At 44.8% G+C, this 15,003-nt stretch overlaps 1 protein-coding gene across 6 annotated transcripts; it reads left to right on the top strand.

Moving 5' to 3' along the window:
* Positions 1-516: 516 nt before the first annotated feature.
* p2rx1 (purinergic receptor P2X, ligand-gated ion channel, 1) lies at positions 517-14,675 on the top strand. 6 transcript variants are annotated; one of them, XM_030101000.1, is made up of 14 exons: positions 517-917; positions 5,116-5,260; positions 7,830-7,901; positions 8,223-8,280; positions 9,421-9,508; positions 9,699-9,779; positions 10,585-10,726; positions 10,817-10,962; positions 13,105-13,195; positions 13,287-13,352; positions 13,439-13,534; positions 13,911-14,000; positions 14,137-14,181; positions 14,279-14,675. In XM_030101000.1, exons 1-14 carry the CDS (start codon positions 757-759, stop codon positions 14,282-14,284), a joined length of 1,287 nt encoding a protein of 428 aa, XP_029956860.1. In that variant the 5' UTR covers positions 517-756; the 3' UTR covers positions 14,285-14,675. The 6 variants fall into 6 exon arrangements, with proteins under 6 accessions (XP_029956860.1, XP_029956859.1, XP_029956858.1 ...); XM_030100999.1 differs by having other exon boundaries at positions 521-917; positions 8,223-8,292; positions 14,137-14,172; XM_030100998.1 differs by having other exon boundaries at positions 522-917; positions 8,223-8,292.
* Positions 14,676-15,003: the final 328 nt, after the last annotated feature.

Here is a 15,003-nt window from a genome sequence, read left to right as displayed (position 1 = left end):
GCGAGCGTGGATTAGGAGAAAGCGCCACACCTCCCGGCATGTGATAGGAGGGCGAACTGCTGAGCAGGATGTCTGTCTGCCCTCCCACCCCCCCTTCCTGAAAACCACGATAAAACATAAGACGGCTTACTGTCTGACAAACGGTGACACCAGTGTAGGCAAACAAGCTTGAACTGTGAAATGCACCCAAGTGTGTGTGCGTGCGTGCGTGTGTGTGTGTGTGTGTGCGTGTGCGTCGAGCTCGTGTGCTTTGTATCTCTGCCCAGCACGCAGGAAGAAAATGTCAGTGGAGACGATAAGGTTTGATTGCACAAAGGGAGCAGAGGAGGAGGACTACCAGGAGGAGGAGGTCCGATGCTCGTTTGGCAACTGTTGAGTTCTTTAAACTTGCAACCAAGTTGAGACACAATTCCTGCAAATGATTTTCAGATGCAATGAAAAGCCAAGAGATGAAGACATGAGGCCAATGGGAGGATGCAGAAATGTGACTGGCTGAGGAGAGAGCGAGAGAGAGCAAGAGAGAGAGAGAGAGAGAGAGAGAGAGAGAGTGAGAGCGGGAGGGAGGGAGGAAGTCCTACACTCCAGGACTTCTCATGAAGCGCTTCAGACGTGACTTATGAGAAGCAGGCAGAGGACCCTCGCGGCCAGTGAGGGACCGAGGCAGAGGACGAGCAGGAGAGGAGGGAGGGGGCAGCAGCGCTGGATTCTCCTGCTGCTTTTATATGCGAGTGAGGTGAAGGACAGGGGCCCTCCTCCATGTGGGTCAGCCGGTGTCAGAAGATGAAGAGCCAGATCACCAACGCCCTCTCCGACTTCTTCTTCGAGTACGAGACCCCCCGGCAGGTGCTGGTGAGGAACCGGAGGGTGGGAGTGGTGTGCCGGCTGATCCAGCTGGGAGTGCTGGCGTACATCATTGGGTAAGACTCACACCTTCACCCTCTCTTTCACTTTCCCCTCAGATGGGACGGAACGCAGACTGTGCCCTGTCGTGTCTCGTCTTGACCCCTCAGATTGACCCTGAAACTGTGGTTTTTCCCAGCTCGCATTGTGTCCTCCTCCCGTCAGGCTTGCGCTTTCAGGTGCTGCAGGTGAGCTGCGACGGGCGCAGCCACTGACACCCCGGCTGATGGCAGAAATGGGCGAGGGCAGCAGTTAACAGGGCAGATTCTATCTGAACTTTTCAAGTCCGGGCAGAAAAACAAACAAAACCCAAGGCGTGCACGTCGACTTAGCCTCCCACTACCTCACCACACTTGCTTTGACATGTTGGAGTCATTTATTGCAGAGGAACGTGTGCTTTTTTATGAAATCTGACTTCATATGACAGCACCCAGGTTTCTGCTTTTGTTGGGTAGGGATTACTCATGAGCTGTGTGTGTGTGTGCATAGTTTTTTCCCCCTCCGTGCACCTCTGAGCACACAACCTGAGGAGCTGTGTGTGTGATGAACACGCTGAGGCATATGCTCGCACAGATAACAATCAAGCGCTGCCCAATTCCCTGCCAAACAGCGTGCAGACGTGTTACCTTCTGCTGGTCATGATGGCACTGACCAAAAATGGAAGCGTGGGCTAAGACATGCAAGAAGATCCTCTCATGCTGTGGGCAAGGTTTTTTTTTTTTCCTTTAAAAGTGAGTTGATTTAAGCCGACACACTGCTGATTAGGACGTTTTAATTACAATAATCTCCACTGCCGGAAAAAGTTGATGAAAATTGTTCCTTTTAGGCCACATCCTGAAAATGCTGAGATGCAGCTTTAGCCTGAGCTGATAAGACCAATAAGAGCAGCCGCTGCAATATCTGGTATCTGATTTACTAAGATTTTATCCGAAGCTGCTAAATTTCCTGAACTTTTGTGTTATTCTTGAACCAAGAATAACACAATGAGTGACGTCGCATGCCTGAATTCGACCGGTTTGAGTAAAAATGATCTGCTGGTGTTGTCGCGTGAAAAGACCTGCAAGATGCAACTAAAGTTTTGAGTGTTCACTTAAGAAAGTCTCGTAAACGGGGCTTCAGAAAAGACTGCAAGGCCTTAAAAGGTGCGAAATATGCAAAATAATAAAGAAAGCCGGCAAATAAAAGTCACGGGGAGCCAGCTGAGGCGATGCATCTCATCTTAAAACAGTGAATCAGCATCACTCATGTACTCATCCCAGCATTTGGAACAAAGACAGACATGTTGCACACATCGCAGCTGCTTTTGGTGGCTGGAGCCCGTTGTCTTTTGCGATCAGGGCTTGCCCTCCTCTGCGTCCTCCCCCACTCCGACACATGCCTTTCTGAAGCCTTCAGAGCACGTTAAAGTTGGAGGGTGATGTGGATGAGAGGAGATGTGATTATTAAGCTGTCCACATTCTTCTCCTCGTGAGTCGAGTCGGCAGGCAGACGCGTCAGACCGCGTCTTTCAGAGGCCGAGCGGCGGGCCGGTGAGCCTCGGAGTGCCTCGTCAGCGGCGTCGCGCTGGAGGTGGACTCCCAGCCGGCAGGACTGGGAAATGTCTTGTTCTTCTGGGGCGCTGGACTCGTTGTGATTTCATTATCTCAGAACTGAGGCCTCCTCCGGCAGCCGCACTTCAGCGATTTGCATAAGTCTCAAAAATAAATCCCACATGAAGGGGTTTGGGTGAAAGCATGGGTGGAAAGTCCTGAAAAAAATTCATAACGGCAATTTTTTTTTTTTGACATGATATACTGAAGTGGAGGCAATAATGGGGCTTGATCTCCACCTACAAGTTTAAAAGTCATCTCTGTAAAGCTGCCATCTAACTAACACTCTCTCTTTTCAATGTTTGCGTTTTCTTCTCATTCCAATCTGTCTTTGTCACAAAGTGAGGACGAATCTCAGCGCTGCGGCGTGGTGGGAAGAAAAGCCCCCCGTACATGAAGGAGACTCCTCACTGCCTCCCGCTCTCCTTCTGTCTCAGCAGATACAGATCTCACTCAGACTGCTGTTTTGGAAGATCCTCCCATTATTTCCACGCTCATCGCTTTCTTTATTCCATTAATGTGCTCTATTTTTTTTTTTTTTTTTTCTCCAATGTAAGCTCGGACTTACATAATTTGATTTGCCTCGCCGATAGAAAAAAAAAAGAAATAGCGTCTTTTGTGCATGTGCCTTCTTCTTCTTCTTTCGCTCTGGCGCTCTGAAGATGCCTCTGTTGCAGTGAGGTGCCTTCATTGTCCAAAGACAAATGAGCAAGGGTGTACTGCAGCACACGTCAGGCTGGAGGGCTCCTCGCCAGGGGGTGATTGATTTTCACAACTTATATAAAATAGCGGTGTGTGTCGATGTGTGTGTACATACAGTATCTGCTCCGTGCACACCAGCTGTTGCCCGCGCCCTCAGGCTGCACACGCAGATACAGAAACACAATGACGAGCGTCGGTTTGAGGAAATTGAACGCTAAGGAAGTCATATTGTGACAAAAGAGTCAAGCTTTTTTCACGCGACCCTGACAAATCTACAGCTTTTACATGGGGAAGTACTTAAACATTTAACTTTGTGTCGATTTAGTGAAGCGGCAGTTATGTAGTGACTGGCAAAGGTCAAAGGTTTTTATGGGAAAAAGACGTCAAAATCCTTCATTGCTCGTTCTTGCTTTGTTCCTCTTCAAGCCTTAATGTGCGTCTGTCTGAGACGCTGCCAATCAATCAACAAAATTAATGACATTTTAATTTCATTTCTGGACATCTTGCAAAGACTGTGATGCCTTTTAATTGCCTGGATTAATTTAGAGCTGAAGTTGTCTTCCTAATTGATGATTTATTGAGGTTTATTAACTATTAATAGTGGAAAACTGTCATTACCTCTTCTCAGAGACCAAGGCGATGCTCCCACTTCAGTGTTTTTCATCCAACCGACTCTCAGGGCTGAAAATGCAACAAATAGCAGAACAACCAAAACAATCTGCACATGTTCTTTAAACTCAGCGGACACTGGGTGAAAGGCAGGGAGCTTCCTGGACAGGTCAACGTCCAATCACAAGGCAAACTCAGAGAGCAGAGACAGATATGGATGTTCAAATACAGTCAATTTAAAGACACAAATATCAACTAATACAACTTTTTTATATTGTGAGGAGGTGTGTGAACGTGTGTGTGTGTGTGTGTGTGTGTGTGTGTGTGTGTGTGTTAAAATGGGTCAATGATTATTGAGACAGTCCTGGGAAATCTGGGAAATAAGTTTCACATAAACTGTTTCTGTCTCCTTTAAGCTTCACCCACATCACCTGGAGTCCGACGTTTCCATATAAATGAACTCCGGTAACAGTCAGGTTGATGTCAAACAAGCTCACACGTTTACTCACTAGATAACCTTCTGATTGCTTGTATTGAGGTTTGAACTGGAAGAATTAGATCAGATTGTGCATCTCTTCCAGGTTTGATGGACTGGAATAGTGAAATGAGTCACATGATGGTTGGGATGCTCTGAACAATTTGGGCCAAGTTATGATTGTTAGCAGGAATAAACAGTGCGTTTCCAGTAACGGTCACTGACAGGTGTCGCAGCTCAAATCCCCGAAGTGAAAACTCTGAGAGAAAATACGTTTTTGGATGAACGGCCAAGGCCTAAACTGGCTTTCTGTTTGGGGATACATTGCATTTCGTAGCACAGTTTAAATGTGAGTTACCTTCCATAACTTATTGTTGCAATCAAAACCTTTGCTAATGAAACTGACATTTTCAAACGACGTTCTTCTTCTACGCCATCAGCTGCAGACATTCTTTACAGTTCACAGGTGACAATCAGCACCAAAGGAGCAGATTTACTGTCTACTTTCGAGCTGCTTTCGCTTTCTTTAACACTTTGCTGCAGCTGTCCTCTGATCCCTCACAACATGTTTTGGAGCGACTGAATGTCTTTCCTCTGAGATTTAACATGTCAGATCTGTCAGAATGGTGGCGAAGCAACAAGACGAACCGCCGTGACATTGCACGACCACCACCGCTTGCACACGCGTCCCCGTTAGGTGCGCCGCCGGCTGTGGAGAATGTCACGTCGCCGTCATTCGGAACCGTGCCCTTGCCCAAGGGTTCGGGCGGTCGAGCCGGTGCGGGGCGGGAGTCGCAGGTGCTGACAGGACTGACAAGGTGCTTCCCGTGTCTCCCACAGGTGGGTGTTCATCTATGAGAAGGGCTACCAGTCCACTGACACGGCGGTCAGCTCCGTCTTCACCAAAATGAAAGGCGTCGGCTACACCAACGTGAGCGGCAACGAAAGAGTCTGGGATGTGGCCGACTACGTCTTCCCTCCGCAGGTCAGTCGCCGCACAGGAGCATCGCGCCCGTCACACGACTCCTAATTGGTCAAGAATTTATTTGGGAACCGGTACAAGTCAGTGACCATTGGAAAGATTGAAGTAAATCTGGGTCAGAGTCAGATGTCATGAAGTCGACGGCCGCGGTCCGTGAATCAAACTGTCAGAGTGAATAAATGTTCGCGTGAGTCAGACGAGAGGCGTCAAAACTGCTCGATCCTCCAGGAAAACTGGCCAACAGTCAGATTGTGACAAATCTGAAAACATCCGCGTTGGCTTGATTTTCTGCCAGATCTGATCACGCGACGACGCTTGGCGTGAAAGCTCCATAGATCCATGAAGTTGACCCTGCATTAACTCATCTTTGTCAACATGAAGGTGTCTCGGTGCCAATACGGACTCCAGTTAAGCAAACAGCTTTTATAAAGAGCACACAGCTCGAATACATTTCTTTGTGTACCTAAAATGTTGCAAAGTCCTGCCATTGCTGGGAAAGAAATAAAGAAGACACTGTGAGGGCTGCAGTGTTTGCTTTGAGGTATGGGCGTGGGCCTTGTTGGATCCAGGGCTGGGTTATCACTCAGTATCGTGTTATAAACACCACCAACAGGATGAAAAGGCCTCTTTTCTTCATCACATACTTTGATCAAGCAGGTATCTCCCACTCGCTTTGGTCCCCAAATCCACCGCTTTGTGTGATTCTTTCCAAGGGAGCCATTGTTTCAGTATCAGCGCTCCTCACGGTAATGCGTATCAAACAGGCCACAGTTGTTGATTTGACAATGAAGCTAATGCCGCTTCAACAATACCTGTGACGTGAAAACGAATCCCCAGAAAACCTGCTGCATAGCATGACTTCAACACAGTAGCAATTGTGGCTCCATCCTGTGGTAACACCATCGACTGAATGCAAATTCTGCATGTTTATAAGTAAATACGTAATACAGGAAACGATCGAATAATTTCTTTAGTCACTGAACACACAATTACACTTCCTCCAGCTTAACAGTGGCACGTTTAACCTGCGCTCTAAATGTGATCTGCACCAATCAGCAGCACTGAGACCATTTGTCTCTGTTTGTCGAGGCTTTAATGGATCAACTCTGTTTGCTTCAGGCAGAGTTCAACATTTGGGTTAAATAAAGAACAAACCTCAGTTGTGAACAGTGTCGGCGCAGGTCCTGCAGTGGTCCTGTTGACACTTCAATACACAGATAAACAACTGCTTCCTTGTTAAAATCCTGTGTTGTGCAAACATGAGCACCGACATGGACTCCGTGGCTCTTTAATCCGTCTTGTGGTCTCACTCATATTTTATTTTTCAAATTGACAATGGTAAGTAAATGTACTTCAGGGTTTGTAGCCTATGAATTAGTGAAACCTGCATGTTATGACCTTTTGTAAAAAGATGCCACATTTTGAGATGTTTCTTCTTTGTGAAATATGTTTTTCAGTTGGTTATAATGCATTCAGGTGTTTAATGCGGTTCTCCATAAAGAGTTACGTGCATCCACCTTTGAAAAATCAATGCAAAACCTTTTTACACACCGATAAAAGAAATAGTGCCTCATAAAGGATCAAACATTTATCAAGTTTTTAAAAGAACAATCTGGGTTATGACAGGAGGGATTTCCTGCAGTATTTATTGTTTTGAGTGTATTACCTGCAGTAGATGGGGGTCGGCTCGTCGTCGGCTTGAAGAATCACGCAGCCGTACCAAGTGAGAACATTAAACAACTTCCTGCTGTGGAGAGAATCAGTAATAAGATTCACTTCCATATTCTATAGGGAAACATCAATTACATAAAGAACATCTTTACTGCATTACTCTGCAATCAAATATCTATTTGCATGAGAAAACAGAAACGGTTACACTTCTCTTTTTTAACGAACCTGACTCCACTATATATTGTCTGTCAGTAGAAAAACTCCAGAGTCACTGGTTTATCTGACCTTTATTAAAAATGATTAAAAAAAGGATGTTAGCTAAAAATATCCAGGACAAGATAAGCAAGATAAGAATGAATTATAACAGAAACAAATCCAAAAACTAAAAGATAAGTAAACATTACAGCAATTAGCATTTCTTTAGATTCCTGAAGTAAGCTTTGCTCAACATTAATTCAACAGATATTCATATTTTTTTTCTAATAGAAGAAGCATGTAAGAGACTGTCTTAATAATTTTTTAAATATCTGTATATAAAAAAATCTATTCACTAAGACTGCAATTTGTTGTGGAGCCACAGACAATACAGCGTCCCTGGTCGTATAGTAAACGAACGTCTTTAACTAAAAAGCTGAATTTAAGCCCATTTTTCTGTCTGACCCTCAGCAAGAAAGCTGAAATGCATTTTCGATCACTGACTCTGAGCTGAAAACTCAACAAGGATTAACCGACCTGCGACTTTCTGGTGTGTAAAAAAAAGCGTTGATGACTTCAGGACGCTACAACTCAGTGATGTCTGACAGTCTGCTTATAATTACAAACCGCTCCTCCGCAAATCAAGTGATTTTATGGAACGATAAAACAAAAGTATAACTGTTATTCCTTTGATCCAAAACTTTAGGGAGACTCATCTTTTGTAGTGATGACAAACTACATCATAACTGAAGGTCAGAAGATGGGAACGTGTCCAGAGGTATGTGAAAAGGCTCCTGCTTGTTTTTCTCCCCTCCGCCTCTCACTTATACACTACCATACATAGTAAAACCAAACGGAAATTGCATCTCATTCCAAGACTGTTTCTGTAATTGGGTAATTGTGTTGTTGTTGAATAGAAATAAAGTCCTTTCAGTCTCAGTAGAGTAAACACACACACACACACACGCAGCGGTTTGCTGGCGATGACCACTAGTCAAAAACAAAACATTGTTTCCTGTTTGGATTCTGCAGTTTTGGTCACGCTGACCGGGTCCAGCGCACGTGCTCGCTCTAACCCCGGTTCTCTTGTTTGTAACAGCTTAAGGGCAAACACAGCTGCAAGTCGGACTCGGACTGTGAAGGAGGGACCCTCAAACGTACGGGACACGGTAAATCCTGACGGCCGACAGTGTGTGACCTCTGCTGTCCTCACTGAGCAACCGTCGGCTCCGCAGCGCCCGTCAGCGCAGGTCTTTGGTGTCTTGACACCTTTAATTCGTCACAGATAAAAGCCTTGCTGCCACTTACAGGAGCCAGTGTTTGTACTGGAAGATGCATTTGGAGAGGATCAATATCAGCTTTATTTGACAAATGGGCTGCGGCCCCTGAGAGCCGCTATAACGCATTAGACTCTAAAACACACCAGGTCTGATCCGTCACCTCCAAGGTAAACATTGAGACAATCCATGGATCGGTCTTGTCCAACACCGACGGGGGAAAGAAATGAATTAGAATCAACAAGTTCGTCTTAGCAACCAAACATTTGGTTCATGACTGGAGATCGCTGAAACGAGCGAGTGGAACCCTTCCTTGAGCAAGCAGACAAATGCATGTATGTATACGCTCGCTCACAAGTTGTAATAACTCACACGGGAAGCACACAGAGACGATGGAAAACAAATAACCAGATCGGAGAGTGTAGTACATTTAATGAGTTCAGAGAACCTCTCGGTAAATGAACCGTCGTCCGTCTGTCTCGGGGATAAAATCCGAGCCTTTCAAGTCCTCGGCGTCCCACTTCGACTCCAATAAACCCGACGTTAGCTGGGGCTTCGGATCTGTCCGTTCCAGACCAGTCAAGTCCACCTCGAGGTGCCAGCGTCCCTCCAGAGGCGGCGTGCTGTCGTTACGCTCGCAGGACGAGCAAACAGGCCGGTCTGGGGCGAGCCGCTAGCTCCGGCGAAAGGTCAGGGAAGTGGAGGCGAGCGGACCGACGCCCGCTGGAGAACTGTCTGTGAACTCCCGGAGCGCGCGGCGAGCGAGGCCCAGAGCGCCAGAGCTAATCGCACGCGGGGAAACCACGCCAGATAAAGAAAAGAGCCGTCTCAGCGCTTGCTTTGCTTCACTTTTATATCTGGCTGCATGCTGCTGTCGATGCGAACGCCAGATAAGGCACAGAGAGGAGGCAGAAAAGATTTCAATTTGCTTTAGTGCCGCGCGCCTCTGCATGCTGTGCTCTCTTAAATGTGCCGGCTCCGAGTTTGAAGTTTGAACTCTTCCAATATTTCCCTTTCAAGGACAAATGACCGGAGTGTGCGTGAACAGCACGAAGACGTGCGAGGTGCTGGCCTGGTGTCCTGTTGAGGACGATCACGTCATACCTGAGTGAGTGGACGGCCGCCTGAGTTTTTCAGCGCGCCAGCAGATTATCGAATTAGTGAAGCCTCGCCGACACTCTCCCTCATTACGTAATTGTCTGAATGTGACATACGTCGCCTGTGATGATTCACGCAGCTCCGTATAGCGACGACTGACTGTCCTCTCTCTCTCTCTCTCTCACTCTCCTCCTCTCCAGCCCCCCTCTCCTGATGTCTGCAGAGAACTACACGCTCTTCATCAAAAACTCTGTAACTTTCCCCTTATTTGGCGTCACAAGGTGAAGGACCTCATTCATGCAAATTAAAATTAGCCCAGCAGATGCTACAGATGGGATAATGTCTGGACTAATCAGTGCAAGAAAGGCATTTTGGGAGCTTTTTTCTTCTTTTTTTTAAGATTTTAGAACAATGCAATGCGAATAACGCTGCAGGTTCTTGAAATCTCACCATGATGGGGAATTTAGGCTATAGGTTTTAACCACAATTCAAAAAGGTTTTCTTTAATAAGGGTACCATTTTTAGGTTGCAGTTTCCATCAATTGCCTGCAGTAGATGGGGGTCAGCTTATCCTCAGCTTGAAGAAGCAAGCAGAAGCATCCAGAATTTTAAAATATTTGTTAATAACATATTGGACCTGCAGCTGGATTCCCTCTGGCTTTATTCACTAATTTACTCCCTGTTAACATGATGTTTCAAGTGAAAAAGCATCCTTTTTGGTGTTTTTCTCTTAGAAGAACTTTGCATTCACACAGAAATATTAGAAAGGTGTATTTGTCACTGAATTTCTCATTCATAGACTATTAATTCTAGCTATCCTACAGTATCTTGTGCTATTTGAAGGAAATGAAGGACATTCCAGAATACAGTCCCAGTCAAAGTCTGCTTTCTTAACTTGTTACAAATCTTTGAGTTTCTGTATTAATGAAGCTGCCTGCTTCCCCAAACTGAAGACGACTTCTCTACTCAATAAATAAACATCTATTGTTACCACATACAGTATAAGCCGTACATAATCATCGGTCAGAGCTAAAGCTGTTTCAGGGAGCAGAAGTCCCCGCTGACTGTTGATGTGTGTGTTTGCAGGAGTAACCTGGTGGAGGGTATCGACGCTGGCTACATCAGCCAATGTCTTCACGACCCGGAGAAAGCTCCGCTTTGTCCAATATTCAGACTGGGAGACATCGTCAAGCTGTCGGGCTTCAGCTTCGAAACGATAGCCAAAGTGGTGAGTTCGCTGCAGAACTCAGCAGAAAGGACTAGTAAAATTTGTACACACTAATATTGTGTGTGTGTGTGTGTGCGTGTGTCCTGACAGGGAGGAGCCATTGGGATTGTTGTGGACTGGACATGCAACCTGGACGTGGATATAAAGAACTGTAAACCAAAGTACAACTTCCACGGTCTGTATGGGAACCCTGCTGAGACGGACAAAGCCAGAGCGTCTGTGGGCTACAACTTCAGGTGTGTGTGCGTGTGTACGTGTGTGTGTGTATACACACACTGCATGTCTCCACGGTTCAGCTGAAGTCATTTGAAGGTTAAACAGAGCTGGCCTCTGTGTTCACTGCACTGTATTGTTTTTGTGAGATCTGAAGCTTTTGTTAACTTTCGGGGATTTAAAATGACTGCTACTCGTATTGTGCCTGTCTGCAAACTCAGCTAAACTAGAAGAGCTTAACTCAAAGAGGATTCATGGTCACGTTTATCTTTTTTTTTTTTTTTTTTGCTACAAGATCTGCTTTCCACAGCTTTTTTTTTCTTAAATCCTTTATTCTATTTAATACCTGAAACAGAACCAACCACATTTACTGAGTTTTTAAAGATGCAACAAAGTGAAGAAACGGCAAACTCAAATGATCTGCAAGGTCGCTGCTGTCGCACTGAAGAGACACATGAGTGTTCAAGCTGTTCAGAAATGGCACAATTAATTCTCAAAGTCTTTTAATGAACTAAGTGATAAACAAACAGGTAGACTAAAATCTTCAATCTTCAAACGTAAGAGCAATTATGCTCGTATTTCCTTCATATCTCATTGCATAAAGTATATACTTTTTTAAGAATTGTTTTCATTAAGAAATGTAACTAATTCTGATTGGGAAAAAACTTACTGAAAAAGTAAACAATTTTTATTTGATATCAAATTGTAATAATTTAACCTACAATTTTAAGTTGTGGTTCAAATGTGTAATATAAAACAAACGAGCAAGAGAGAAATCATGAAATCATTACAGAAACACATTTCCCAGGCTGTTTCCTTTCATGGATTTTTTTTTTGAAGAAGAAATAGAAGTAAATACATTTTAAATGCTGAGTGAAATAATAATAATAATACATTTTATTTATAGGCGCCTTTCAAGACACTCAAGATCACCGCACAACAAAACAAGATAAAAACAGTTTCAAATACATAGGTTAAAACATAAAAAAGTGTTAAAATTAATTTACGAATACAAGTTTACCAGATTAAAACAGAAGGAGGACTGGAGATCAAAGTGAGTAAGCTTGTCTGAACAGGTGGGTTTTGAGAGTGGATTTGAAAATGGGTAATGAGTTGATGTTTCTGATGTCAGGTGGGAAGGAGTTCCAGAGCATTAATAATGTGTAACTGAGCAATTGAATCTATTTTATTTTCCTCTTAATTTTCATGTTTCAGTAAATTTCACAGGATCGAATGAGGGGAAATTAAAAACTATAAAATAGGCAATAACGGAAAACAAAAGTGAGAAATTTGGCAGTTTAAGACAACAAACACAGAATGACTATAGAATGGATTTCATTTTGGGATTGAACATTTTTTTTTTTTTTTTTTTTTAGAAATGCAAGAAGCAGGAAGCAGCACTGAGCTGAAAACTCCAGCTTAGCATGAGGAAGAAAGTCTCTGACACAGTAAAAGGAGTCAGTCCATAAGAGTTGTAAGCTCGGGTTTGAAACATCTCAATGCATCTCCCATCCAAAGCTGAGCAGTTTGAAGTTACTCCTCAATACACCTTAACTGCAACATGACTACTTGTAGTTTTACACCAGCATCATGCCACACGAGTATGACAAGACACCAAACTCGTGTATGCACTTTTCAAAAAGAGAATTAAAAACCTAAAAAAAAAAACAAACTTGTGAATCTTCCATTTCGCGGCCTGAGGTGTTGATACTCTGTCTGCGATCACTCGTCCTGCCTCTGGCGCTGCGGCTGCTCTGTGTTTGCTCCCGATATTGCTGCTCTGCTGCAGGTCTGCTGAGCCGCCTGCAGTTTATGATGTTTACCCGCTCTCATTTAACACAGCTCAGCTCTCTGAGATTTGTCTCACTCTGTTATTGCTCAATGAGCTCCAGCCAGCTTTCTGATGCTACACACACACACACACATACACACACAGAGGCCCAGCTATTATTTAGATAGTGCTAATTGGCTTTTTAGGGGTGCTGATTATACAGTAATTGCATGTGTAGCCAGCCATACTTTCATATTAGGAGCAGTGAATTAGAACATTCGCTCTCTGGTACGGTTCTATTAGAAGGAGGGAAGCCTTCAGGTGGTTATTATGATATAAAGCAGCACAGATGCTTAGTATATTGCATGTAACATATTGTGATGGCTGTCTGCAGGTATGCAAAGCATTACATGGAGGACAAGACTGAGAAAAGGACCCTTCTTAAAGTGTTCGGCATCAGGTTTGATATCATTGTACAGTCACTGGTGAGCACTTCATTCATTTTTATTTTTTTTTCATACATTTGCCACTTAAGAAACAACCGTATGATGATGTGTATCATTTGTATCTTCACAGGCACGAAAGTTTGATATCATCCCTACGCTGACAGCGATCGGCTCTGGAGTTGGGATTTTTGGAGTCGTATGTTATGGCTTAAATTACTTCCAACATATTCAGTTTTAAATTGTCTGCGGAGCAAACTGGTCAATGTGTTCCTCTTGTTTCAGGCAACTGTAGTGTGTGACTTGGTGCTGCTCTATTTGCTACCAAAAAGAGAATTTTACAAGAACATGAAATTCAAATACACCGACACGCAGACACAGGTAAGCTGATGGGAACCTCTTTTGTTTATGTGCAGCAGCAGATGGCAGCAGAGGCATTTCACGGCAGTGCAGACAGGCACAGAGCAGACACGAGCATTAAGAGCTGTCAACGTTGTTATTAAGCACGAAATTAAAGATGCATTTCACGTGAATGCCCTTGCAAGAGATCCGCCTCAGGCACAGCGGCGCAGTAACGTCTACTGACCGTCCCATGAATGCTGTTTGTTCCCATAACACTCATGATGGATGCAGAGCCTCTTGTGCTCCCTGCAAGTACAGCCAGTTACGTCTCGTAAAAGATTAAATCTGCTGCCTGTCGCCGCTCGGACAGCTTCGCTTCTTTAACCGAATCAGGCAGAACATTTTGTATTTACAGCAGGACACCGAGTCGTTCGGTTTAGACTCAAGCGTCTATTACACCATTGAAGCAAATGCAAGACAAGCCCAAGGCAGTGGCCAGTCCAACGTGAGTGCTCCACGAAGCCCAGGCTCGAGAGTAGACTCTATTCTCTCATGTATTCTCATGTCATGATGAGGCGTGTGGGTCGGCACGCGGCTTTAGAGGTCTTAATGGATCCTGTCATGTGGCTTCTGTCCCGCAGGATCCGGATTCAGAGGCAGGCAGCATAGAAACTGAGGTATCTAAAGTAAGGGATTGACAACGTTGTGCAAAAACGCTAAAACCACCCAAGCGCCGGTCGTCTGTCTTTCCTGACGTCTTTTCTTGGTTCTTCTCCTCCGTAGAAGTGAACTGGGAGCAAAACAAGCCAACAGCCACGCGACTTTTAAAGGTCTTGTGGATCCACAGCACACGTCCGCGCACGGACTCCTAAAATGGGAAAAGGACACAGTCGACGGCACCGTTCCACGTGTTCTGTATCTCCTCAGCTGCATCCTCCCACCTCTCCGAGCCATCCCGAGTGACCGACTCTTTGCTGTAGTGTGTAGAGCCACAGGTGGCCCGGCTCAGCTCTGTGTGTACTTTACTGGGTGTAGCTTGGTTTACTTTAGTTCATACTTTCGGGTGTAACCTCCACGTCTTCCGACTGCCTCCGCCGGGGCGCAGGTGAAAGAAAAAAAAAAAAAAACTTTGCGGCACCGGTGTGTACACAAGTCGTCCACCACCTTCGTCTTTGTCAAAGCGAGAGAAGTCACGCACGTCACCGTGTGGCGGGGCGTCCCGCTGTCAGAGTGATCCCTCCCTCCTGTGCACCTTGTGATCAACAGTTCGACTCAATAAAACCATGTACAGTCACATGGCTGCTTGAAGAATTTCTTAAATACAAATAAAATGGGTTGGATTCAGTCTGTTTTTGTTTTTTTTTTTTTAATTGTCTTTGAATACATCGGTGTACAAAAAGCATGCAAAAAATATCTTATTTATACGTATTGGTACATATTTACATTGTAACGAATGCATTCCGTATAGGGATGTGCCATGCTCCTGCCACTTGACACAGGCGAGTGAT

The sequence above is a fragment of the Salarias fasciatus genome, chromosome 10 (assembly GCF_902148845.1).
Source record: "Salarias fasciatus chromosome 10, fSalaFa1.1, whole genome shotgun sequence".
NCBI lineage: Eukaryota > Metazoa > Chordata > Actinopteri > Blenniiformes > Blenniidae > Salarias > Salarias fasciatus.
Note: the sequence above shows the minus strand (reverse complement) of the source record. Positions and strands in the feature narration are given on the sequence as shown.